The 27,186-nt window shown below is 48.5% G+C and overlaps 1 protein-coding gene across 1 annotated transcript in view; it reads right to left on the reverse strand.

The window, feature by feature from the left end:
• LOC118785405 (protein ITPRID2-like) overlaps positions 1 to 25,437 on the reverse strand; it is a 30,662-nt gene extending 5,225 nt beyond the window's left edge. Inside the window, exons 1-14 of the mRNA XM_036540019.1 lie at positions 25,331 to 25,437; positions 15,776 to 15,993; positions 15,266 to 15,308; positions 14,130 to 14,179; positions 12,186 to 12,239; positions 9,670 to 9,712; positions 9,474 to 9,569; positions 9,120 to 9,328; positions 6,663 to 7,294; positions 6,246 to 6,300; positions 4,341 to 4,429; positions 2,045 to 3,739; positions 376 to 447; positions 57 to 184 (exon numbers count right to left, since the gene is read on the reverse strand). Coding sequence (XP_036395912.1) covers positions 57 to 184; positions 376 to 447; positions 2,045 to 3,739; positions 4,341 to 4,429; positions 6,246 to 6,300; positions 6,663 to 7,294; positions 9,120 to 9,328; positions 9,474 to 9,569; positions 9,670 to 9,712; positions 12,186 to 12,239; positions 14,130 to 14,179; positions 15,266 to 15,308; positions 15,776 to 15,953 — 3,344 coding nt within the window. The 5' untranslated portion in view covers positions 15,954 to 15,993; positions 25,331 to 25,437. The remainder of the gene's footprint in view (positions 1 to 56; positions 185 to 375; positions 448 to 2,044; positions 3,740 to 4,340; positions 4,430 to 6,245; positions 6,301 to 6,662; positions 7,295 to 9,119; positions 9,329 to 9,473; positions 9,570 to 9,669; positions 9,713 to 12,185; positions 12,240 to 14,129; positions 14,180 to 15,265; positions 15,309 to 15,775; positions 15,994 to 25,330) is intronic.
• Positions 25,438 to 27,186: the final 1,749 nt, after the last annotated feature.

Below are 27,186 nucleotides of genomic sequence, written 5' to 3' on the forward strand. Positions count from 1 at the left end.
CTCAGTCACAGTACATAGAGAGGCTGGGGGAGAGAGAATCAGGAGACAGGACCCACCTCTCCTCCAGGGTGAGGTCCTGATAGACCCGGTCCTGCTGCCTCATCAGGGCCAGCTCCAGGTCCATCATCTGCGTCCTGAAGACGTTCAGACTCTTCCTCATCATCTGCAGCTCCTGGAAGGTGTTCTGGAGCGAGGAAGAGGAGGAACACCGTCACACACAGAGCCACGGACAGCTCATCCCCCGCGCTCACTGTAAGACCCACTCTGCATGCATGTGTGTGCGATCTCTTTCAGCACGGCCCGTGGAATCAGGGTGCTGTCAGAGAGTCAGGCTACGGCTTCATTTTCAGCTAACTGCACTGGGTCCAAACACACCTCGTAGAGGGGAAGAGCAGACCTCCGTGGGGTCAGCATGGGGGCACACAGGTCCCCCTGCAGAGACGAGCACTGTGGGGGGAGACAGCAGGATTAATACGCACTCTCAGCCATGGGGTGACCTGACCACTGCAGGCTGGTGAGGGGACCAGGCAGCAGTGGCTACAGTAGACATGTCTGCATCTCTCAGTGACGAGAGCAGCATGTTACACATCACACAGGCACAGCGAGATACAGAAACAGCAGAGACAAAGAGCCAAACGAGAAAAGGAAAGCTATTACTGTACACTATGTTTGATATCTGAAATTACTTTTCAGATATTGATATAATGTGATTGTTAAATTGTTAAATTTTTTAAAAAGTTCTGATTTAACTTCCTTTTCCAAAGACAAACTGCACTACAGAGTTAACAACAGTTGTGTTTTACTTTGAAAATCAACAACATTTTCAGGTTTTGGAGCGATTTAGATCCCGGTTAAATTCTTTTTCGGCATAAAGCTGTAAGGCTGTATATTCAGGTGCACTCCAAGAAAAAGGCAAAGCAAAATTAGCGCTCAGTCCATGAAACTCTGCTTGCTGGTACCTGTCGGACGATGAATGCTATCTGTTAACAGACACATCTACAACCGAACAGTGCCAAGTTGTGGTAGGTGAAAGCTGTAAAGCTTAATATCCCAGAACCACTGTTTGGCTGGCAGAACCATGTCATTGTAAGGGCTCATAACTGCATGTTATCCTAACTGAGCCAGAACAATTAGGAACGTCAGGCATAGCATGTGGCCATCATAATGACTGCAATCTGATTACGCTGATATATACATGACTCACTAACACGCTACCAAACCCAGCCTGAAGGTCAGGGAGATTACTAGGACTGATGGGAAAATTAAAGGATAGCAAACTTCAGCCTCTTGGAACAATCACTCTTGTGCTTCCAGGATTTCAGTCAGTAATTCTAACCATAATTAATTAAAATCATGAGGCTCTACAAACAGTAAGTTCTTTATGACAGTGCAGAATAAGTTTATTTTATGATGGTGCCCTGTGAGTTTGGTCTGTGATGGTGCACACTATGCTTAGTCTATGATGGTGTACTGTGAGTTCGGTTTTTGATGGTGCATTTTGAGTTTAGTCTATGATGGTGCACTGTGGGTTTAGTTTATGGTGGATCACTGTGAGTTTAGTTTACGATGGTGTACAGTAAGCTTAGACTATGATGGTGCACTGTGGGTTTAGTTTATGGTGGATCACTGTGAGTTTAGTTTACGATGGTGTACAGTAAGCTTAGTCTATGATGGTGCACTGTGGGTTTAGTCTATGATGGTGCACTGTGGGTTTAGTCTAAAGAACCATAGAAGCCCAGAGAGCAGCTGCCAGTGAGCTGGACCCTGCGCTGCACTATGGGAATCCACGTCCCTGAAGGTGCTATTCTAACAGGCATGATGCGTGCTCCACAGGTGCTGTGTGTTGCAGGTGAAGAGATAGCAGTATCAGCAACCTGCTGACCTGGCCCATGCATCCTGAGTGATGAATACTGTCAGCGCCGGATCTCCGTGCACCTCTATCTCTAACGTTAAATTAGTGTGCATTTGCATGGCTGTTGGGGTTATCTAGAGAGAGGCTATGCAAAGCGTCCATGTGTCCCACAGAGAGGACAGGTGAGCTCACCTGCGTCAGGCTCTGCACCGTCCCCCTGATGTCATGCAGAACGCGTTTCAGCTGCATCTCCGTGGTGGAGGGGGGCCGGACGGGGGGCGGCAGGGGGGCCGGGGGGTACGGGCATGGGGGGTACGCGGGCCTGGAATACGGATCGCTGTATGGGTCTCTGTACTGGAAGCTGTGAGGGGCGTCAGCGCTGTAGGGGGCGGAGCGGGTGCTGCCGTAACCCAGGCTGTAGGGGGCGCTGTAAGGGTTTCCATAAAGACTGCCGCTCCGGTGCTGAGCGCAGTGGGGGCTGGATAGGGAGGCACTGTAGGGGGCGCTGTAGGGGGCGCTGTGGGGGGCGCTGTGGGGCACAGTGTAGGGGGCACTGTGGGGTGCGCCTTGGAGCCGTAGGTTGGGCATGCTGCAGGAGCTCCAGGGCCGGGACATCTCGCTCGGGGGCGGCTCCACCCACCCTGGGGGGGTGCTGTGCAGCGAGCAGGTGGAGTCGCTCAGGTGGGGCGGCAGGGGGTAGGGGGGCACCCTCCTGGGGGCCTCCTCCTTCTCACGGGGAATGTCCTGCTGGCGGGAGGTGATGAAGAGGGTGGATGAGCAGGACGGCTCCTCTTCCTCCGGCTCCTCCTCGATGACCCTCGCCTCCTCCTCCTCCTCCTCCTCTTCCTCGGGGGTGTAGCGGTAGGAGACGGACGTTGGGGTGCAGCGTTTGGCCTTCCCGGGGCGCACCTGGATGCGGACGGAGGAGACGACACGGGCAGGGCTGAGGAGGGAGGAGGGGAGCGAGCGGGATCTCCGCAGGGGGAAGAACCCCCCGCCTCTCCGCAGGTCCCGTGCCTGCACCCACAGCACCTCCTCCTGCTCCTCGGAGGACGGGCTCTTCCGCTGAGCGCGCAGCAGGGCCTCGTGCACGCGCTCTGAGCCGCCCGCGATGTCCGTCACGTCACACCCAGCCTCAGCACCCGGCTCCGAGGGAGAGCCGGACTCTGCTGTAGGACCGGGCTGCGAGGGAGAGCTGGGCTCCAAGGTAGAAGCAGATTCTGTTGGAGAACTTGATTCTGCTGTAGAACAATGCTCAGGGTGAGAACTGGACTCCACTGTAGAGGCGGGTTCTGTTGGAGAGCTGGACTCCACTGCAGAACCAGGCTCCATGGCAAAATGGGAGTCCGCTGTAGGACCGGGCTCTCTGGAGGAGTTGGATTCTGCTGTAAGAGCAGGCTCTGTCAGAGAGCTGGAATCTACTGTAGAACCAGGCTCAGAGGGAGAGCTGAACTCTGCTGTAGAATCAGGCTCATTAGGAGAGCTGGACTCTGCTGTAGAGGTGGGTTCTGTGGGAGAGCTGGACTCTGCTGTAGAGGCGGGTTCTGTGGGAGAGCTGGACTCCGCTGTAGAATCAGGCTCATTAGGAGAGCTGGACTCTGCTGTAGAGGAGGGTTCTGTGGTTGACACAAGCTCACTTTCCATCTCAGCAGCTCCAGCTTTGGGGTTCTGGTGGGGGGTACCTTCGGGGACCTGTGCCATGCCCTCCGGCTCCCTCTGACCATCTCTGTGGGCCTCGGTGTTGGTCAGGACGGTGGGCATCAGAGCAGCCTCGTCCCCCTGCAGCCTCCCAAACGCGGGGTGGTCCAGGACCAGAGGGGTGCTGACGTCCCCAGCAGTGGACGTCACTGTGGTCTCACTGTCACAGCTGTCTGAGCTCTCCTGCACCTGCGAGGCCATGGAGCAGGAGAACACCGAATTATCCAACCAGCCTTATCTATGGCCATGCATTCAAATACACCCTGAACAGACTGATACTGTGATAATCCTCCTCTCTTTCTACTGACCTGCAAACTCACAAAGAGACTCTGACTCAGAGACAATATACTCACATACAAGCTAACATATTACATTACATACATTACATTACATAATTATCATTTCACAGATGCTCTCATCTAGTGTGTCTAACAATTTCATCCATTCATACAGCTGGATATTTACTGAGGCAATTTTAGGTTAAGTACCTTGCCCAAGGGTACAACAGCAGCGCCCCAATGGGGAATTGAACCGGCAACCTTTTGGTTATGAGCCCTGCTCCTTACCACTACACCACACTGCTTCCCTTTTTTAACAGATGATTTACCCTCAGCCCTCATCAAATTAAATTAACCAGCAGTCAAACCGCCTCTGCTGGACCCAAACGCAACAGGTCCTTTTCAGTGACAGAATAAAGACTCTGATACACTGGTGCTACCTTTCCGCAGGGGGATTTGACTGACAGCTCCAGCCCCGGTGCTTTCCACAGACACCACAAAGCAGGTTTTACCTTCAGGTAATTAGCGGAGCCGTCTGTGGAGGGGTCCTCCGCGAAGCCGCTGCTGTCGGAGTGCTGGCTCGCCGTCCTCAGCAGCTGCTCTGCAGGTAACATCAGACAGGGAGATCGCGATTCAGAGGAGGGACGCCTGCCGACGGGCTCCGTCAGCACCGACACACCCTCATTACGGAGCTGCGCGGACACACCCTTCGGCCGTGCGGCTACACCCCGCGCATGTTTACAATACCGCACAAGCGACGCTATGGAGCAGGGTGTCGGAGACGGACGGCTGAAATTCACCAAGCACATTTAAAGTAGAAAGACTGAATCGCACCTGTAAATCAATGTCAAAAGTGCAAATAAAGTACAGACCAAGTAGGCTACATTTGCAGCGCAACACCGATGTAACGCTGGTGTCCGGGAAACATCTTTAACGCCGACGTTATAGTGAAACTAACATTTACCTCACTGAATTCGTAGAATAGTTCACACAGGCTAGTGCGGCGCACAGTATAGAACAGTGACTGAGACAGATTTGAATTGTACTCGGCTGACACACATTTCTGTTATTTACTTGCATTTTAAATTTCCTTCTCGAAACGGATGACTTGGTTTGATCAAACTAATGACTGCGTTCTGTCGTACGTAACTCTTATTATTGGTCAGGTGCAACGGGTGAAGGAGTTCAGTCAGCCTGTTCTAACCATGCGATCGCTTCATTAGCTAATGCTTTTTCGCATTTCGTTCAGTTTTGGATATCATCCAAGTGGCGTTAGTGTGCGAACTCTTCCCACAAAACGCGATTTCCCCACCTTGGAAACTGCTCAGACGCACTCTCGGCTTCAACCCAAGCCATCAGGTTATTTGCTCCAACATTTCCGCCCAGTGGACTGCACGCAGCTGCCACTTGAGCTGCAGATGCTAAGTGAAGGTCGCGCTTAGTGATCCAGCAATTTTAATTGCCGGTAAGCTCGATTCTTGCGTATCGTTCGTGTGCGTGTTTTTTGGACGCGCATTCCTGTTGCATCAACTAAAAACGGTTAAAGTGCAAAAGGGCTTCTTTGGACAGTAGCACAGTATAATAGAACTGTCTAAGGAAACTCTTGACGAAGCTCCAAAACGCCCAACAACATAATATGGACATGCACAGCAGATTGCAAATTGTGCCCTCTACACTTAAATAAATCGTTCGTACTGAGGTACACAGTAAACATCCTACCCGCGGTATATCCGAATCCGTGATATAACACAGCGCGTAATGCTGAAGTTGCATTCCATTTCAGAACTTAAGAGGTGGTCGCTTTCACCAGAAGAGGGCAGACTTGCCTCACTTGTCACACACGAGCGGTCCCTTCAGACCAATCTCCACTTGCCTCGACAATTTCATCATCCAGACACCACACCAAAGGTATGTTAGTATTGCAGCACTTGCATGAGAAGTTATCAAGCCAATTTTTTATTCACAATTTTGGATGTGAGCTCCTGCCGGGATCTTCAGTAGATTGTCAGGTGCTGATGTATTCTCACAGACTCTGTGTGTGACCTAACACAATGATTCAGCTTTTCGGCTTTGTTAACCATACTAACCGAGACCATACGGCACAACTATTTCATAGGACTATGACAGCAATGGATTATGGCAGTCTGGAATATAATGTCATTATCATTATCACTGCCATAGTTTTGTAAGAAAAACAAAATTGAAGCACTGTCATGCAGCTCCACTGTGATTTAGCAGAACTGGCAAAGTTTCCATCAAATAAACTGCAATGCCTAACTGAGCATAACCGAGCAAATGTATCTACCTTCGTCATTTCAACCAACAAAATGTACGAAAGAAAAAAAATCACAGCAAAAAGTGAAACTGATTTGGAAAGACTAAGTTAGGGACACAGTGCTCCCCCTTGAAAAACTCACCAGCTCTTGCGGGGTCACAGACACCACCAGGAGCCTCACCTTCGTTACTCTGCACCTTAAAAAGAGGCCAGATTTTCTCTCTGAGTCTGCATTTCTCAGGATTTTCTCAGTTATGAGAAGGTGAAGCATTGCCTATTGTCTAATGTAAGAGACATACTGTGGATAAGTTTACCAGGAAGGAGTAAATCACTTAGTGAAATGGTGCCTCATGTTCCTGGATGCTTCTAGATTTAAATGACTCTCTTTGAACTGAACATGTTTTTCTGAGAAAAAAAATACTTTGATAAAGAGAGAGGCAGCATTTCCCTTCAGTGAAAGCAAGGCATGTAAGCATTTCAACACAGAGCTACAACATGATGCTTGGCTAACCCCCAAACTGGCCCAGGGGGCCTGCAGCAGGCCGATCTAGCACAGTACCTCTTCCATCTCAAACGAGTCCCGGGTTTGAGTGAGGAGGTGGGCGATGCGGGGGTTGGCCAGCTGGGCAGAGGGCTCTTTGTCTGGGGTGGAGGTGACGGCACACTCCCTCTCCTCGGTCCTCTCCAGGTCGGCCTCACTGGAGACGCTCATGTCTCTGTCCAGGGCGGGGTCGGGCTCCGTGCCCGGCTCAGGGCTGCTCTCCGCGGCAACCGGCTCTCCGGGCGGAGCCGGGTCCCCACTGACGGAAGGGTCCGGAAGGCCGGCGTGGGACTCCTCGGCCACCGTGGCCAGGGAGGGCGAGTCCTTCTTCCTGGACCCTCCTCTCTGCTGCTTCTCTAACTCCGAGTCCTCCACGAGTGGGCTCGAACTGCCTCCCTTATCCGAGTCGGAGCCCGCTGGGGCGGGGCTCTGGTTTTCCGCCCCAGGGGAGTGCAGGTTGAGCTTAGTGATGGTCTTCTTCAGCATCTTCGCGGCGTTCAGGACAGAATTGTTCGTCTTGAGGGGGGTCACTGTGGCGGACTCTGTGTCACAGCTCCCGATCCTCTGCACCGGCAGGCCAGACACTTGGGAGTAGAGTGAGGAGAAGGCGTTGGTCACTGTGGCCAAAACCTCCATCTGCCGGAAACGGCCTGAGGGGGAAGAGCAGAGAGGACCTTCCTGTAAACCACAGCGTCACTGAAAACATCTGTGACATCACAAATATGCCTTATTACCTCACATATACTAGGGCCACTCTGTAGGATAATACATCAAGCTCCGTTCAATAAAGATCAACTGCTTAGAGACACAATGGTCATACTGAATTATTGGTGATCACCTTTCTTATACAAGGATCCACTGTGACGTAGCCACAAATGAAAACAGTGTATATGAATCACTAGCAGAATTAAACTAGCAGCAAGCTCAACTTTGAAAAGATATGAATCAGAGATGCCATTATGAAATAAAGCCGTTTTAATTCATGTGAACCTTCTGGCATATTTAATGCAGTAGGTTGTTTCGATATCTAAAGTCTGTGTCACAATGCTATCTCTTCCTTACAGCATTTTTCTTATCAAAAGTGACGGAGCCTCACAGAGGCACAATAAACCAGACCACAAAGCAAAAGGAGAACTGAAATTTACTGCCCTCATCTTTAAAAATAAATCAACTTGGACTTGACACACACAGCTTGTTTTATTCAAGCTAAACTTGATCGATATGTTGTCACGGTGACAGACCTGTCAGCCTCTTGGGCCTGCTCTATGACAGTGACACGCATTCCTGCAGATTGGGCTCTCTAGGTGCCCGCAAATAAGACAGAAACGGCACTCCTGTGACCGAAGTCAGCACGGCATTGTGGGATAGCTGTTTACTGCCGCTCTGGGTGGGCTCCGGCAGCTGTACTGTGGTTGAGATGCTCCCCAGCGTTATTTCTGTTTTCAATGCGGGTCTGATGACCCCGCACGCGTTTCTGGGGTTTGTGCCTGAGAGACGTCTATCAGGGCCACCCCGGTCAAACGGGGGGGCGCAGAGAACATCTGTTTCAGCTCTGGGAGGACGCTCATCTGGCCACAGATGTAAAGCACTCAGGCTTGAAACTGAGCAGACCTGCATACCTGAGGCGGCAGAAAGAGCTCAGAGCCCCGAACGGTGCTCACACAGAGGGATGCGAGTCCAAGGGGCTAGAAAACAGGCTTCTAGAAATCTAGAAGCTTCTTGAGCTCTGGTTGCGCAATCCTGCCCACCATACCTCCCTGCTGGGATGTGGGGCAGTCTGATCTCTCCCTGCCTGGCAGCCTCACGTCGGTTATGCAAATCTGGGGTAATAAAGAGGCCCAGCAGTCCACTGGCAGACTCTCCGGGACCACTGTGAGAGGGCTGCGAAATTGGGTCTGATCCACTGTCGCCAGCCATAAGTTTGTTTGACAGGGGAGAACAAAGGGCCCCTTGTGGGACTCTTCCCCCCCCCTTCTCGTGGGAATTATCCTCGCTCATGTCCGGCCCTCGCCTCTAGATCTCTGTGTGCCCGCTGTACAGATGGATAAATTCACCAGTGAGGAGGAGCACAGACCCTGCACATCTCCCACAATGCAACAGTGCTGCTGTACCAACAGGTTGACAACATATCTTCTGTGCTAATGTCTAACACCCTCCCCTCACATTTTTCTGAATGTGAGTGTATGTGCTTGTGTTTGTGCACACATTATATTCTTCAGTTCTACATTTATACAGCTGGATATTTACTGAGGCAATTCTGGGTTAAGTACCTTGCCCAGGGGTACAGCAGCAGCACCTCAGTGGGTATTCAAACCAGCAACCTTTCGGCTACGAGCCCTGCTGTGCGTGTGCGTGTGCGCGTGTGTGTGGGCGCGCGTGTGTGTGTGTGTTTGGACAGGGCCGTCAGCATCACGCCGCTGCAGGGACAGGATGTGGAGCGGCACAGTGACACCGTCGACGCTCGGTGCAGCGTACTTGTCAGGGCGTAGTTTGGGCTCTCCAGCTCCATCCGCTGCAGCTGTGCTTGCAGGTAAACCTTGATGTCGATGCCTTTCGCGGAGGAGGACGAGCTGAAGAAGCGGGGGGGGATTTTGGAGGCGATGTGGGGCTCCTCCGTGCCGAAGCCCAGGTTGTAGAGGATTTCCTCGGGGTCCTCCACGTAAAGGTCCAGCAGCTCTGAGACGCTAACGGGGAGGAGGAGAGAGAGCGCTCAGCCGAGGGGGACGGAGAGATTTACCGACGCTCCGCTAAGAGGGACGTCCGGGGTGATGCGTTCCAGGCGCACAGAAACCCGTTACCCAGAGTGCTCCTCTCCCCGGCCTCCCTCACCTGGACACAGTGCTGCTCTTCCCCGAGCCCGTGGAGTTCATGCTCAGGCCTCTCTGGTGGAACTGGCTCCTCTTGTCTTTGGCCAGCATTCCGCAGCTGCAAGGGAGAGAGGGAGGTGGTCAGCAGGGTCACCGCAGGTCACCGGACACAGTGCGGGGGGGGACAAGGGGGCGTGGCCATCGGGATCATGACTCACCATGACTGCTCCTTGTCAGCGCTGCTGGACTGAAGATGATTGGCTGCAGGAAGTACACAGAACAGGACAGTTCTTAATAGGGCCACATTCTCCTCAAACGTTCCACGTACTAACGCAAGACGACGATGTTTGGTCTAGTTAGCATTAAACACGGTTTCTTTTTCTAAATACTCGGCAGCAAGTTGTTAAAATGAACCAAAACCAGTTAAACTTTATTTTTATTTTTGTTTTGGTTGTTTTATTTGTGGTTGTTTTTACAAACCAACCGATAGCCAGTCATGCCCACCTGGCAGCTTGTTCATGGAAAGCATGCTCAACATGTTGCCTTTGAGCGTTTAGCCGGAGCTCTTCCTCTCACCGTGCTGTTCGCCACTTTGCTGCTACTGGCTGCCAGAACTTTTTTTTTTTACTGTTGCAAATGAATGCATTCCACTCATGGCTCCAACAATTACAGGAAATCTCAGTGGCTTAGAGATCAAGCATGAGCCAACAGTGTGTGGCAATACCCTTCCAAGTGAGAGAGGCTGGCCCACTTTTTACTGCCCGTCTGAAATGAGAGAAGTGCTGTTTGCTTTTCCTCAGCTCACATTTCATGCTTAAACTCAACATTTTCCTGACATCACAGGCTTCTGTTACAATCAGACACACGTGGCATCTGTGACCACAGAGGAAAAATCACTGCATTACCTGCCTGACCACATCCATCAGAGAAGGTTTCTATTCTATTTTATTTTTAGGAGAAATTTTTCAGAACATCGGCAAAAGAGGACATTCTGAGAACTGCCGATTTACCGTGATTCGCTCTAGGAGCAGAATCTTCCAGGAACTGCCACTGAAGAAAAACTACTCCTCATGACAGGACACTGCTACGTCCTGATGTGAAGTTCAATAATCAAGAAAAAAAAATGTTAAAGCCTCCTCAGAGTACTACATTTTACCAATGCTATTAATGTCAACAAACAGCAGGGAATGCGGTATTCGCGCACGGCACGACTCAAAGGAGCGACTCCACAGCCCAGCACAGCTGCAGAGTCCTCTAACCTCTCCACTTCACGGCGGGATTATGTTTTATGGGCGATTTCAGCCCTGAGGCCTCCACCTGCCAGCGCTGTGTTACACATAAAAAGAAAAGCCAGGTTTCGCTCTGCTGACAACTTCTAGGCTGCGCTTTTCCAAGAATTCAAACTGTCAGCCGGGGACATTCACCAGGCCGCTGAGAGCTGCTAGGAGCAGGGCAGAGACGGCAGAACCCGGCTCAGTCAGCCCGACTGGTTCTCCCGCCTGAGAGGGCTTGTTAACCGACTCGCTTTTCCAGTGAATTAGCCGCGATTTTCGGCGCCGCTGCTGCCGCGGCAGCGGAGCGGCTCTCTCCCACATTCCCGGGCTGTGAGATTAGCGCCGGGCAGCGTGTGCTTGCCTGCGCTTGCTGCAACACATCCTCGCAGGATTAGAGACGAGGGCACGGCCCGCGATCGCATCACAGCGACGCAGGAGCGGAGCTGGCCCAGACACATTCCTGCTGACGTCACACACTCCCACGGAGCCGCAAGCCACAGGCCACAAGCCGTGACAACATCCCAACCCAACACGCAAGAAGTGACACTGGGAAGCCAGCCTGTTTCCACAAAATAACCTTTTACAATAAAGAAAAGGATTACAGGAAGACATCTGGCAAATACTGAATGAAGTCATGTACATTATTGTAAAATCAGAGGCTTTAAACACTTAGCAGGCTTTAAACACTTAGCAGTCATTTAGCAGACACTTTTATGCAGGGTGACTTACACTTTTTTGATCCATTTCTACAGCTGCATATTTACTGAAGCAGTTGTGGGATAAGTATCTAGCCAAACCATAAAGCAGCAGTGCCCCAGCAGGGAATCAAGCCAGTGACCTTTCGGTTATGAGCCCTGCTCCTTACTACTACACCACAATGCGGATCTATACCGGAGAAAACTGAGTAAAATACTATCTGTTAGCATAGCGGCAGCATGTGCTATGATCCTACACCGCTTAGCAGCAGACAGACAGGCCGTTACCGTGGAGCTGCTGGACTGCAGCGATGAGTTGTGTCCCCTACAGAACTTGTTCCTGAGAAAACAAGACCATCTAGAAACTCTGACCTTTTCTCATTTCTGTTCCCACACCACTCTGCACCCCCCCCCCCCCCCCCCCCCAACACACACACACACACACACACAACTGAGAACGAAGGTGAAATGAGAGATATGCTATCTCCACACTGTCCTCTGAGCCATGGAGTTTGAGCACGTGGGCGCCGCGTAATACTTGTAAAACGCACTAGTCAGGGTATTACGAGAATTTTTACAGAGACGCGAGTTTCATGTGAAAACAAGGTGCTGTGTCAGCCTGTAGCTTCTTGATAGAACTTGACAGCTTGGTCTGTTCAGTGGTCCACTTAGAACAGAGAAAAAAAAAAACAGCAAGTCCTTCAGCGAGAAGCAGTGCATTTTAAAGCTGCTAGGCTGCATTAAAAAGAAGGAGCCAGTTCTTACCTTCTGCTCCCAGGGACAAGTCGTCTTCAAAGCTGCACCCATTCTTTACCACCCCTGTCAAACACAGCAGACCCTTCAGACACTTTTTAACAATGCACATTCGCAAGGCAAAAACGTTCCAAAGAATGTCCAACGCATCCATAGACTTGTACCACGTGTGTGGTAACCACACACACAAAAAGACAAATACAATTCCGATAAGCTTCAGTACCTCAAAACGTGCAAGAACCTACAACAAAAAAAAAATAAGCTATGACAAATATCCTCAAGTATAAATTCTAATGAACAAATATTTCTGCTGACATTTCCTTGTCTTACCCGCACAGCCATTGTTGAAAGGACAGCTCATGAAGTTTCGGCTTACTAGGACAGACAACCCGCTATGATAACAAAGTCTTGCTTTCGTCTTGGTGCTGGCTAATCACAAAGGCTCACAGCGATTTGCTTGGCTCCGTGTGGCAGGAGGAAGGTCAGCAGTGTGTGTGCACGCATCTGTAGGTTTGCATGTGACCGTGTGTATATGTGTGTGTGTGTGTGTGTGTGTGTGTGTGTGTGTGTGTATATGTGTATTTGACAGTGCCTGTGTGCCTGTGTAAGTGTGTTTGTGTGTGTGCATGCGGGAAAAACAGAGAGAGGCAGAGAAAGACAGAGACAGAGACAGAGAGGGAGAGAGAGAGAGAGTGAAGGACTCTGGTGAGCGTGCGCGACTCAGAGTTCCAAAGTTCAGGCTTGAAGGTGTGGTGAGGCAGGGATTGTGTTTGCAGCAGGATCATTCGACAGAGACACACCCAGAGACTCCTACACAACTCGCAGCCTCATCGTACAGCCTAACTCTCAGCCCCACTCTCTCTGAGGAGAGAGCCACAAGTCCCAGCAAAATGACATCATCAGTCAAAGTCACAGAGTCAGGCACACACGCGCACACACACACACATGCACACCAGGGCTAGACATTAACGGTTGCCCAGTTACCCAAGGCAACCAAATTTCGCCTCAGATAAATCATTCTCCCTCTCACTCCCTTGCAGTGGTGGCCTGCCATTACAATATTATCGCTCATCATTGCAGAAAATCGGACAGCCAACCTCCTCCTTTCTTCCGTAAAACATGACAACATGAAGGCTACTTCTACCCGATAAAACTGTGGCATTCATAAGACCTTACGGATCCCATGTGTAAAATTCTTAACCACTTTGTTACTGCTTCGTCTGGTTTGGAATTGACAGTACTGCTGCAAATCAATAGGCGTGAGCACTGTGACTGAAGGAGCATCTCTTAACCATCCCCCTGTGCTGTGTCTCACTCCTGACTCACGCGCGCTCTTCAATGAGTCGCAACTCCACTGACCAACTCGCAGTTCTTGGCCTTCTCATCAAGCAAACAAAAAGTCCTTGCCAGCTCAACATTAGCGGCAAGCAAGCCAGCCAGCTTGCCAAAAATGACAGATTAACTTGAACATAGATTAAATAAATGCAGGTGGCTGTTCTCTTGTCAGCAATTTACTAGTGTGAGGGAGCAGTGCTGGGGGGAAATATATAGTGTTAAAATATGGCAACCACAAAAACTGAAGACGGGCAATCACATTTCAAGCCCTGCACAGACACACAGACACACAGACACACACACACACACACACACACACACAAACAGACACAGACACAGACACAGACACAGACACAGACACACACAGAGAGACACACACAGATACACACATAGACACAGACACACACACATAGACACAGACACACACACATAGACACAGACACACACACATAGACACAGACACACACACACAGACACAGAGAGACACACACAGATACACACACAGAGAGACACACACAGATACACACACATAGACACAGACACACACAAGCAGTATGATCCTTCACATTTCCCTGGTGTGAGTGAGGTCATGTGGCTGTGTGTTTGCAACGAGAAGCTCACCCTTGGGCACTGTGCTGCTCTGCTCATCCAGAGAGGCCCCTAGCGGACTCCTGCAGACCAGAGAAGAGAGGTCACAACCCACACCTTGTAACACAACCCACCACCCCTACTCCGTCTAACTGCCTCTAATCTAATGCACACCTACTCTTTTTCTCTCTCCTGCTCCTGACACACAAATACACACACACAAACATACACTCTCACATGCACATTCGCATGTGCACGCACACTCGCACACGCACACACGCATTTACGCCCTCACGGAACACCTGTGCTGAGTGCTACAGCCACTTTCACTGTGAACTGTTCAGATTCTACCAGTCAGGGCTGAACGCAGTGTGCTAACACAGCGTGCTAACGCAGTGTGAAAACGCAGTGCGCAAACAGCTGCCGTGGCAGATAAGACCAGCTTGCCGCCGGATGGGACGTTACACAACGTCCCCTTCTTCACACTTCAGACCAATCAAAACCCACTTCCACGTACACCCTCAAGCACGACGTCCAGAGTCTCCTCTATAGTGCTAACTTCCTTCATCTTAAACAGAAGGCCTACAGCAGGGTGACACGCAAACGGAACGTTCACGCTTAGCCGATATCCACAGAGGAGGACGGAACATTGCACAGGTAAAAATCAAACTCGCACAGGTCTGCCCAGCACAAACATGAACGGCCGCCCTGCAATGTAACTAAGCAAACAGGCAGAGTGCTTTATGCAGTGTAACTAGGTGAACAGTGAGAGAGCTTTATACATGCACACAGTGTAGTCAGAAACAAACACTAAATCTCCTCTCAGCTATAGCAGAACACACAGCTGCCACTAAATCAGCTGAAACCTGACGCACAAGCAAGGCATAGAAATAACGTCCAGATAAACCTCTCCTTTTCTATTCAGCAGCTCTTTATAAGCCATCAACAAGAAATCAGTCACGTCACCCGGCTGTCATTAATGTATAACTCATCAGTGGTAATATCACACTTTCACACATAAAAAGAGACAGTAACTGTCCCCCCCTAGTATTCAAACAATTATCTGGATTCTAACAGAGCTCACCACAAAGTGACAGCAAAACATTTGTACTACAAGCGCAGAGCATACTGAACATTCACACACAAAACAAAGTGCAAATCAGCCGTACCTGCATTCTTTCAACCAGCTTGTGATCTTGTTCGGAATCCGACCTAAAACAAGGAACCACAAAATCCAGATTCAGATTCTAACCAAAGGACAACAAATATTCAAGGTGTCAATGTAACTGAAATCACAGGAGTCGACACTGGAGAAACAATAGCTTTTGACAGTGAGCTACCATTCATTTTTGCCGGCAAATACAACTGTAAGCAGAAAGTAAAAAAACTTTCACGAGACTGGCTTATCATTACTTGCAATGAGCTGCTGTGAGTGAACTGGCTGGAGCTAATGCATTAATTTCCCCCAGCTGTCTTTCCTGTAGTCCACCCAAATCCACCCGGAGTGTTCAGAGCCTTCAGCTCCACACAGCCCCTGATAGCCTCACACGGCCCCTGATAGCCCCACGCAGCCCCTGTGAGCCCCACGCAGCCCCCGGGAGCTCCACTCAGCCCCCAGGAGCCCCTCCCTGCCTCTCCCCTCCAGGGCCGCTTCAGGGCCGGGTGCAGAGCGGCAGTACCTGGCTCCTCGCTGAGAGCTGCCTTCTCCTCCATGCGCCGCGGAGACGTCTGGCCCTCTGAGCTCCCGTCCCGGGACTCGGAGGCCTGCCAGGACCCTCGGCTCAACGCCCAGGCCTTCCTCCTCGCGCTGGCGGCCCTCCAGGAGTGCGCAGGGGTGCCTGACGGGCAGTCCTCCATCCCCACTGCTCCCAGGACCCTACAGTACAGGCCACCTCACCTGCCGGGGGGGGGAGACTCCAAGTCACATGACCACAGTCCGCGTTCTACACCCAGGTTACATCACCGACACCTGTGTTTGGTTTCAAAGGCAGTCCGCGTTGAAAGCACGCCATCTCAAATTTATTCATTACACGCACCCGCAAACTCAGTGCTAATGTCAGTGTTCTATCACATTCTCACCAGGTGTTCTGCATCACTCAGGGAGATATTAATCTATTATTAATCATTAACAATTGTTAATCATTAACAGTTATTAATTCTCCGTCACCAGGAGATACACCACAAACTGAAATCAACTGAAAATGATGACATTCAGCCATAACTCACCACGTGATGCAACAAAAGCAATCAGGAGAACCAAATCACATTTATCATTTAAACTTGTATACAGGTACAATCAAAATTATATAAACGTACAATAAAAAAGCCACGAGCAGAAAAATTACAGCAATTATGACAACAGCACCATTGATAAATCAAATAAAAAGCAAGGCCAGCCGGAGGAAGCGGAGCTGAGTAATGACTAGCATGAGATAGCAGCAATCCCCTGGGAGTGCTCTCACTCGGAGTAACTGCACTGAGCAGCAACTCTCACAGAAGAAGCCCGGCAGGGAGGAAGAGAAGAGGGGGAGAGTCAGAGAGTGAGTATAGAGGAAATGTCTGTTTAGTTAAAAGATTACAGGCTGGTGCACAGTCATTTCCTGCTCCAAATCTGCACTTTTCTGGAAGAAAAGACAACCTTGCTAAAGTAGGATGGATTTATCATTGAAGAGTGCAGTCTCTGGGGTTTGGAGGAGCTATTTTTGGACTTCTCCAATTCATAAGGAATTTAAGCCTATTTGTGGAAAAAAAATGCCACTGCATTTACAAAACAATTAAAAGTTACGGAAATAAAACATAAGGCAACATCCAAATGAGTAAATTATGAACTGCTCCAAATAGCTCATGACATTCAAAAGTAAACGAGAAGAAGAAAATAACAGCTTTGAATCACTAGTGATAGATATTTGTGATTTATGCATAAATGTCTACACATAAATATCTAGGACCATTTTCTGTGAGCATAATAAATGCTTGAGCCACAAAATATTATGCAAATACATTTTTATACTTAAATGCGTTCATGCTCACTTCTTTGTTGGTAACCACAGAGCATGAAGGGATTGCTAAAGGTCAGGGCTTCTATCGTGTTTCTATTTCTATTCAGTAACAATAGGAGCTCCTCCTATATTTGTACAAGTGTGATGACGCAAAACTGTAACAGGAAGTGCAGCTGCACAGCCTGTCACCTGGTGACACGCTTTCACTGAGCTACAGGTATCTCTCTGAAGGTATTCAGGCATGAGGGGTATTAGCATTAGCACTACCATTGTCTCCTGGCAGGCCTCTCTCTGAAGGTATTCAGGCATGAGGGGCATTAGCATCACATTAGCATTATCAGTCTCTCCTGACAGGTGTTTCTCTGAAGGCATGAGGGGTATTAGCATTAGTGCTCTCGCCTGAAGACATTCAGACATGGGGGTATTAGCACTAGTACTAGCACTGTCTCCCGTGCAGGTCTCTCCCTGAAGGCATGAGGGCGTGAGGGGTATTAGCATTACCATTAGCACTCTCTCCTGGTGTCCAATACCAACAGTGAACCCTTCCGTCTTGCGTTTTTTACCTCTTCCCATTTTCACACCAACAGCAGGGGGACGGGGAGTGGGGGTGGTGGGGGGGTTTCATCAAACAATGACTGCTGGTATCATCAATCCTCCAACATCTAAGCTGTCAGTAAATGAAGCCATGCAGACCGTTCTGTGCTGAACTTAAACAATAGCTTTGTTTTCAGTTCTACGCTGGCAGCATACCCATGTAAGTGCAGGCAAACGCCGTGCCGGGAGAGCGACACACTCCGCTCCATTTTAGACCTTGGGTTCGAGCTGTTACTCTAAACACAGGAGGGCGAGAGGCATACTCTCCTTTAAAAGGGTACAGCATGGAGCAGGGGTGGCTGGGTCAGGATTAATAGGAGCAGAGCCATTCTCATGTAAATAACCCTCACAATGCAGGGTAAACTTCACCTTCTGCTCACGAGAGCGGAGCTCCACACAAACTCCGGTTCCACGGTCTGTGGGTGAAAGAGTCACCTCCTTCGCTCTGGGAGTTCAGGGCAGCAGAGAGCAGATGTGAGAGAGCTTAGATCCACAGCACAGCAAAGGGCCAGCGTGCTTGGCCGTAGCACGAACGATAGCAGTCTTCGATACAGAACACACAGTAACCACAAAGACCCTCCACAAGCTGCTCTGAGTGGAAGATTCTGTTATGAAGCACAAGGCCATTCTGATGCAAGATCAGTTCTCATGGAACATGGAGACACAGCAGACTGGTAGCTCTGGGCCTGACTGTAGGAGAGGGAAAGGGAGAGAGGTGAAGGACGGTGTAGGCCTGTAGTTCTGTTGTAATAAACAGGTGTGGTGAAAAACACAACCAACACAGTGGCACCAGACAGAGAAGGAGGTCACGGCATGACTCCCTCTCAAGCCCAGAAATGCTTGAGAATGAAGTGTTTTCAAATGGTGTTGCTGCTGGCATATCTGCAGTGCTGTCTTCCCAGGAGCATAAAACATAAAACGAGCATAAGAGTGTAAGATGATTGGGTGAACATGAGATGACAGCGGTTTGGGATTGGCTGAACGTGAGGTTAAAGTGGATCGGGATTGGCTGAATGTGAGGTGACAGTGGGCTGCCTTTTCAGTTCCTCAAGGTGACCAAATCACAAAAAGGGGAATCATGGGTAACTGCGAGACAGTTTGCGTTTGTCTTTTTCATTACTGTAAATAGACGAGGACAACCGTAGTCTGACCTTAACTGAACACTGCCCTGCACAGCTTTCTGTGAGATTGCGAACTCTCTGAACTTAATCAGTGTTTTATTACGACAAGCATCGTCAAAATCTCTTATCAATAAGCCACACCCGCTGTGCGATATGGCACTAAAACAATACCCACCCTGCTGTTCCCATTACCGATTCAAGGAGGAACTGTTCACTGCAGCCACCCCTAACCTTTCCTTCAGATTTCTAAACAGAGCCTGACCTTGGCAGGCTGCTCCTGCCAGCGGCTGACGTAAGGCTTCCACTGGATCGTGTGCAGAAAGGAGAGCTGGACAGCACCCAGCAGCCGCAGAGGAAATGTGCCTTCCTGTGCCCCGCCCCCCAGCACCCCAGGACCAATCACGGGCCTCAGCACAGCTGTGGCGAGATGGCTACAAATTCAGCTTTCAAATAATGGCACAAACGCAGCTGTGACTGTGATGCAACAGCATTCATTTAAGGAGGTACAGGGTCAACCCAAAAGCCACTCACAGGCCCAAGCACAAAGCTCCCCCCCACAGCAGGTACTCAAAGGGCACATGCATGCTGCTGTCTCCTCAGGCAAAGCCAGGAGCAGGTCTGTCATGGTAACACATTAGAATCCATTATAATGTAGTAACACCTATAATTCCATCATGGTAATAAACTTCAGCTCATCTGGCCAGTAAAGCTCTCCGCTACTCTGAGACTGAAGAATCGTGCTCTCACAGACTCATTAAAGCCTTTCTGGAAGCCTCTGACTTTCAGGCCTGTCTGGGATGTAGTAGGCCAGGAGAGTCTCAGACACTCCAAAAAGCCCTAACAGTCAACATCCACCACTCATTTTAACAGTAATGGGACAAGGCTTTATTTCAGAAATGTGGCATACTGCTTATAATAACCACAAGTGTAGTAATGCTCCAACTCTGCCAGGATACGAAACTGCTTCCTCCTATTTAAATAACACAGAGCATTTTAAATAAACCAATAAATGACAGCGCATCCGTGATAAATCCCGAGGAGATGAAATCTAGCCTGTTCTAAGGAGGCTGTAGTCCCATGTGAAATGCGTCTTCCTGCTCACTGAGCGGACAGGCTGTGTGAGAGCACCGTGGAGGGTTTCTACAGCGCTGCACCACCCTGCATGAGCGAAGTCCTCCTTCCACTGCACACACACCTGCTGCTGTGCACACCAGAGGGTCAACATGAGCCACTACACAGAGACAGGAGGTGTGTGTGTGCGTGCGTGCTTGAGTGTGTGTGCTTGAGTGTGTGTGTGTGGTGTGCGTGTGAGTGTGCGTGTGCGAATGTGTGCGACTGTGTGTGTGTGTGTGTGCTTGAGTGTGTGTGCGAGTGCGTGTTCTTGAGTGTGTGTGAGTGTGCGTGCGAGTGTGCGTGTGCGAATGTGTGCGACTGTGTGTGTGTGTGTGTGTGCTTGAGTGTGTGTGCTTGAGTGTGTGTGTGTGTGTGTGGTGTGCGTGTGAGTGTGCGTGTGCGAATGTGTGCGACTGTGTGTGTGTGTGTGCTTGAGTGTGTGTGCTTGAGTGTGTCTGTGTGAGTGTGCGTGTGAGTGTGAGTGTGAGTGTGCGTGCGAGTGTGCGTGTGCGAATGTGTGCGACTGTGTGTGTGTGTGTGTGTGTGTGCTTGAGTGTGTGTGTGCATTTGTGTGTGCCTCTAGATGGAGAGCCGTCTCTACAGTAAAGCGCTCAGATGAGCGTGGTCTCTCCGGGTGGAGGGCAGTGGCAGCTCCTTTCCGGCTCTTCTCTCTGCTCCTTTGTGGCCGGGCCGTTTGGCACATTCTGTGACCCACACCGTGCGTTACGGGGCAACGGGCAGAGGAGTGTGCCAGTGTATCACACAGGGACAAGCACACCGCTGCAGCACTCTCCGGCCTTCAGGGCTGTACAACAACGCGCTACACACCCTAGGCTAGCAGCAAGCAGCAGGCACAAACTGCTTTGGTGCATTTTTGGAAGACTGAAGCTGGTTTGCCGACAGTCACAGTCGAGTTTGATAAACATCTCGCACAAAGCGCACCAGATGAAATCTCAGCCATCATTGTCCAAGGCTCCGTGGCGGCTCCGAGATCAGAGGCCTGGCAGCACAGAACAATAATAGAGCCTAAAATAGCCCGGGGAAAAGTCAGACAGCAGGGTTCATTCCTCAGGCAGGACGTTAGGGTACACCACCCAGGAACACGCCAAGTACCAGCATTCCGGCACATTATCGTAACGCTGTTAAATCATTAGCCAGACCAAGGTCAACGCTACCTGAGCTTAAATGTGCAGTGCGGAGAAGGACCCACACTGTGACCCTGTACTGCAAACACCCACGGGCCGTGAGCACGCATAAGCAGCCTACAGGGGGACCGAACTTTAAGCACTGCCAGAAATGTACCAAAACAATAAATGACAACAGCATGGGAGAACGGCTAACCTAAAACAGCCTAACTCTGTAATATAAACAGCGCTGTTGTGTTAGGTTACATAAGAACACCAAAATGAAACTATTTTGTAAACATTTCCTGGTTACGAATATCAAGTTCCAAAGACTTTCAGAAAGCCAGGACTTCCTTCCAATGAACATTTGAAACTAATAGCATGCAATTTATTTCTGTTTCATGCTGCTACCTTTGCAGAAGAATTTGGTCAGATATACTAGTCTGTCTGCATGCAGTAATAATGTTTTGCCACTAGAGGTAGAGCAAGGGTCTGCAATCTCTCATTATCACACTCCTGTTCAGAAAGAAACCTCAACAGATTTTTTCCTCTGTGGCAAGTTGCTGAATAGTTTACTTAATTCATGCATCTATATTTCATACCTACAGATGCCTTTTCTACAAAGTAGAAGCATACTGAAATGTCCCAATTGACTGACTCATGTATGGTGACATGATATATAAAATATATAAAACCCATTTGGCATCAGAAATTTAGTCAGTGTTGAGATTGGTTAAACAGTGGCATCAGATTTTGATTTCAGCATTTTCAGAAAAGAAAACAGCTAATTAAGACAGCTTAAAAATGTTATTTGCTACACAAACATATGTGATAGGCAAACGTGATACGCCTCACTCCCTGACCAAAAGGCAAATACAGCAAATGTATTCTGGGCACAGGCTAATAGCTAATACATGCATGGCAGGTAGCTGAGCGTTTAGGACAAACTGAAATCTCCATCCATTAGAAATACAGCGAGGCAGCGCAGGGTCTAGAGTCACAGAGGACAATAACACATCAATCACATGCCTCACATATGGGAGTCACTGTGTGGAGCCTCAGCGGGGCTGTATTACAGAGCCGTCCGTGCAGTAAACACACATTCTGATGTTTGCATACTGAGAGGCCTCACAAGTCTCAACAGGACTCTGGCCCTCTGAGCTGCTCTCTGTGCCAGGTAAAGGGACCCACAGATGTCCTCAGAGAGAGCTGGGAGGGAGAGTCACATCCACGTGAAAACAGACATTTTCTCATAAGTTATGAAACTGCAAGTACAGCTGAAGTACAAGGCAGCCATTGGCCAGGAGAATGTGAAGAAGGCCTAACTATGCCAGAAACATTGGTTTTTACCAATATGTTGAACACATCGCTCTGTCTGTGGCATTATGAGGCCAAGCTCCCCTCTGTTCAATGTAATGTACAAATATATTAACTTTCAAAATTCTGTCTCAACTATAAAACTAAATACGCATCACAAGTCAATCACTAACACAAAAATCTTCTCAGATGCTTAGTGACTCCTTCAATGTTCCCATATTTTAGCGTGAGTCACTCTACACATTCTTTTCAGAGAAAAAAAAATTGGATGGGGGATCCTTTCTGAAATGTTTTTGCCCCACAATTTCTCAAGAAGACAGAAAGACAGGAACTGCCAGCAGCTTCAGCCTCCTGGCGGGAGCGGAGAGAAGCATGTGACAGGCTGCTGGTTCATGTTAGCTGAACAAACACACTGTTCAATCACAGTATGGTGCTCACACCTGCAGCAGGTCTCACAGCGAACCCTCTCCCACACACACACACGCACACACACACACACACACACACACACATATGCAAACACACCCACAGACACACACAGACACAGACACAGACAGACACACACACCACGTTGGTTGCCTAAAGACTACAACTGGCCTGCTTTTTCAACACTGAAAATGTGCCACATACAGAAATTCGCTCCCGCACACACGCGGACACAGCCACCCTCACAGGTGACCACGTTGTCACTCGCAGAGGGACCTGCTCTTCTCAGGTGTAAAGCCTCACAGCTCAAAGCGTGCCTTAAACAGGTAAACACGCTGCCCAGGTCTCCCCTCACTTCCTCATTCCTGATTACATAAGCGGGCTTTCTTCAGGAGCATGTGCCGATACATGTCCCAGATCACAGCACCTGAAGCAGATCCACACTGACAGAAGGTGGAAATAATTCAGTCTGCTGTGATCTCAATCACCAAGAGCAGCGTGAAACAGGGCCGGCCCTATACCGCGACACAATTTAATATGACATATCACACAACAAAGGGAGGCCTTGCGCAACAACAAACTATTCTCCTGTTGCAATCCAGATTTCTCAATCTCCCACCCCCTTGGTCTAATTCGCAGAACTGGTTACCGCAGTTTCATCACCAGGCTGCGGATCACAGATACTGTGCCAGAAAGCTCACAGTGCATGAGACTGATCGACAGCTCTAATCCACCACATGCGTTCTGGCTCAGATATTTCTGATGTTGACGTTTCTTGCAGATCTTGCTTGTTTTGACTCCAGGATTTTGTTACTGGCTGGCATCTAAAGGAGTCCTGACAGCCCTGATCAACCTAACAGGAGCGAAACCATTCCATTATGATTCACAAAGACAAAAAACAAGGAACAGGTTTTACATGTAAATTCGAAGTTAACGATTGTTGTCAATGCAGCCAACATGTATTAACAGGTGCTGGCATTTTCTGATTTCAGCATCACTGCATCTCAGTTCAGTACTTGGTCACGCCAGACAAAGCTGTACAACCCTGCACAAACACCAGCACCTTCTCCCAGCCTGCAGCACACCAAGAGCCCTTACCAACAGGCAGGACAATGTCTTTCTCCCATTTGATTCATCCACACAGGGTGAGGGGCACCTTGGCCCAGTGGCAAGAGCATATGCACACACAAAGCCATGTTTTATGCTCTATCCTCCTTACTGTTCAAAGATGGAAACAAAAGGAAATACACAGCATGCATATTCAATAGCACGATCTTGTAACCGCTTGTTCAAAAAAAAGTTACAAAAACATTTGCAAACACAAAGAGCTTTAAACAAAAACATTACAACAGCGTGAGCAATGTAAGAGTTAAAAGTAAGAGTTAATTAAGCCATTACCAGCAGCCATATCACATTTCTATATGTGGTCATAGAACACAAAAGAACCAGAAAGGGGGGTGGGTGTCGAGCCTCAGCAAGTGGTTCATGGAAAACACGAAGACATCATAGCGTTCCCCTCCTTTCTGTAACCATCCACGGAGCGCCAGGAACCCACGGCAGTGCAGCCTTCACGCAAGGACACAGAGCGATGTGCAAGAGTGGCCACGTCTTCTCATATCCCACTACGTCCTCTGCTTTATAATATCACTGAATGACACTGTTAGTGTCAATTTTAAGAACTGTTCGCAAACTGCTAAATCGTTTGCGCGTCGTTGTAGCCTGTCTGCCATATTTCCATAGCCTTTCACTACATGCTGGTACGTTAAACTTTGCATAATTGCATTTTAGACATTTGATTTGAGAAGGAGCAATGGTAGAAATGTTTCTATCACTACATTGAAAAATCACATATAATGCACATATTCAAGACAAAAAATTTACACAGAAGAAGGAAAGTCTAACACGTTCCAGGAATGCCTAGATAAATTGTACTGTATTATTATCTTGTCTCCTCCTGTGAAGAACAGAGTTTACTGGTTTTTATCTTGAAATGCTCAGAATCGCAATCCACCTGATACTGGCGTGACCATCAGGTAAATGCATGATCCAAATTAAGATGCGAAACCCGTGCACCCGCCCACAGCAGCGCGCGGTTCCAGTTCTCACTGATTTAATTTTGCCTTTATACGGTTTCCTCTTGGATAAATAGAGCTAACAGCTGATCGGTTGTGTCGAGAAATTTCCTTTTGTTGCTGACAATTCACACTACTTCTTTTGACATCAGCTAAACAGCTCTCGTGAAATTTTCCTTTGGGAAAAACTATGCAAAACTACAACAGCTAAAGTGAAGCGTAACGAGTAACTGCGAAGGTAAAACAAAAACAGCACAGATACGAATCGGACCACCAGAGTATCAACACTTTCTGCAGTACAATAAGGGTTGCAATATTTGGGTTCAATACTGCGCAGATTGTGACAGTTGTTTCAGGTGTAGCTAATTGCTAACGTTAGCTTCTCTATTACCTAACCCTGAAACGGCGGTTAGAGACACAGCGATTCTATCAAAACCAGATTTATATTACGAGTTTAAACGGCCTTACCATAATAACGCAGTCAGTGTAATCGCTTTTGAGATCATGCAGCAGCAACTTCGTCAGATTTACCAAACTTTCATCGAACTTTTTAAAACAACTGCGCTTCCGCTTCCGCTCAGAATACAAAGTAACACAATGATGCGGGCCGTCTCGCAGTGGGATGCGCTTTCCGCTTTCCCGGAGCCAGCTCGGTGCAAGACGGGACACGAGCGGCCGTACGAATCTGGCCAGGAATATTATAATCACGTGTAGCCTACCACGTTGTGTCAATAATACACTGCAAATATGCGAAGCAGAAGAGAAGAGTGACGAGCATTTTCCATCTTCCCCACATGTCGCGCTTCTCATACTAGCGACCACCAAACTCACAAACTTGTCCAAATGGAACAAAACAGCAACAATGACAGATTTCGTTGTTCAGAAATAAGATGAGATCTAAACGACAAAAAATCGTGTTTTCATTCATTTAATGTATTTATTTATTATATCTATTCATATGTATTTATTTCAACTGAAATGCAATGTAAGGTGTTGCTTGGATAAGGTGTCATGACTCATCCCGGTGAGAACAGGCGTTGGCAGCGCTCCATCGTAATGGTTCAGAATTCAGACTTTTTGAAGATCTAGGCCAGATTACAGTGTCTTTGACGAGCAGCTGTCAGTAAATCTCACTGGTCAGAGTTAGGTCAGAGTTTAGATCATAACTAATTACAGGACGTGAAAGTAAAACGAGTCTCTGTTTTCTGCGCTAGTTTTATATCTGAACCTTCTATGATCGTGCAGTTAACAATGATCTGGACACTAATACAAAACCTGTGACGTGCCATGTGTAATGACTGAGGAGCTTCAGAAACTGCTACGCCTGTTACTGGACCATTAAAGTTTTCCATCTGTACTCCTTAGGGGTGGGTTAGGCTACGGGTTAATTGCTCACTTAAATAAGAATTTGCTCGTTTTTAACTGCAATTTTTATCTCACAGTGCTCATTCTTCAACAAATCCCTGTTAGTTTAGACGTTGACATGAAAAGGAGGTATGATTGTGATGTAAAGGTACTATAGAGGGTTTTCAGTTAGGGCACTGCCATTGTACACATGACCAAAGTGCTGGAGCAGAATTTATAGAAAGTATAGCGCTGTACAAATAGGTAATCTCATCACGTAAACTATAGCTATGGAATGGGATATGTTTTCCATGTGGAAGTAAAGAAGAGGCTTGTGGAAAGAATAAATGTTTCTGGTGGGTGTTTTTAGCTAATGTTTGATTAAAAGTAGTAAACTCCCGGCTCTTACTCAATATCAGCTATAGCAATCTTAAGGAGGTCTACCCGCAAGGGCGTAGTTTAGGTCTCAACATTGGTAGGGACACAACAACCGAGGGGACATTGGAATTATGTAATATGACTTCACTCCAAAGATAATGCGAACGAGTTCGCTCAGATATTGGTAGGGGCATGTCCCTACCGTCCTTATGCAAAATTACGCCCTTGTCTACCCGTCCGTCAAGACAATGCTGAAGCACTGCTTTTACTGTGCCGATACCGGTATACTCTTCGTTGCAGATACAATCTCCTTCACCTGAGAACAGCCTTTATTATTATTATTATTATTATTATTATTATTACCACTTTCACTGCCCGAACAATGACAACTGATAATTGCGCCAGATTGTGAGCACGTCACTCAATGTCTCATAAATTCCACTCTGGTGTAATTGAACGTATTTTCCACAAGAGGACACCATTGTATTGGTGATAATGAGAGCACAATCGATAATCGACTCTCCTGTGGATGATTGAATTATATCTTGACCAAACATATTTTTTTCACGAATCCATTTGTCAATGAATATGCATGAGTAGGC

This window comes from Megalops cyprinoides, chromosome 11 (assembly GCF_013368585.1).
Source record: "Megalops cyprinoides isolate fMegCyp1 chromosome 11, fMegCyp1.pri, whole genome shotgun sequence".
NCBI classification, from domain to species: Eukaryota; Metazoa; Chordata; class Actinopteri; order Elopiformes; family Megalopidae; genus Megalops; species Megalops cyprinoides.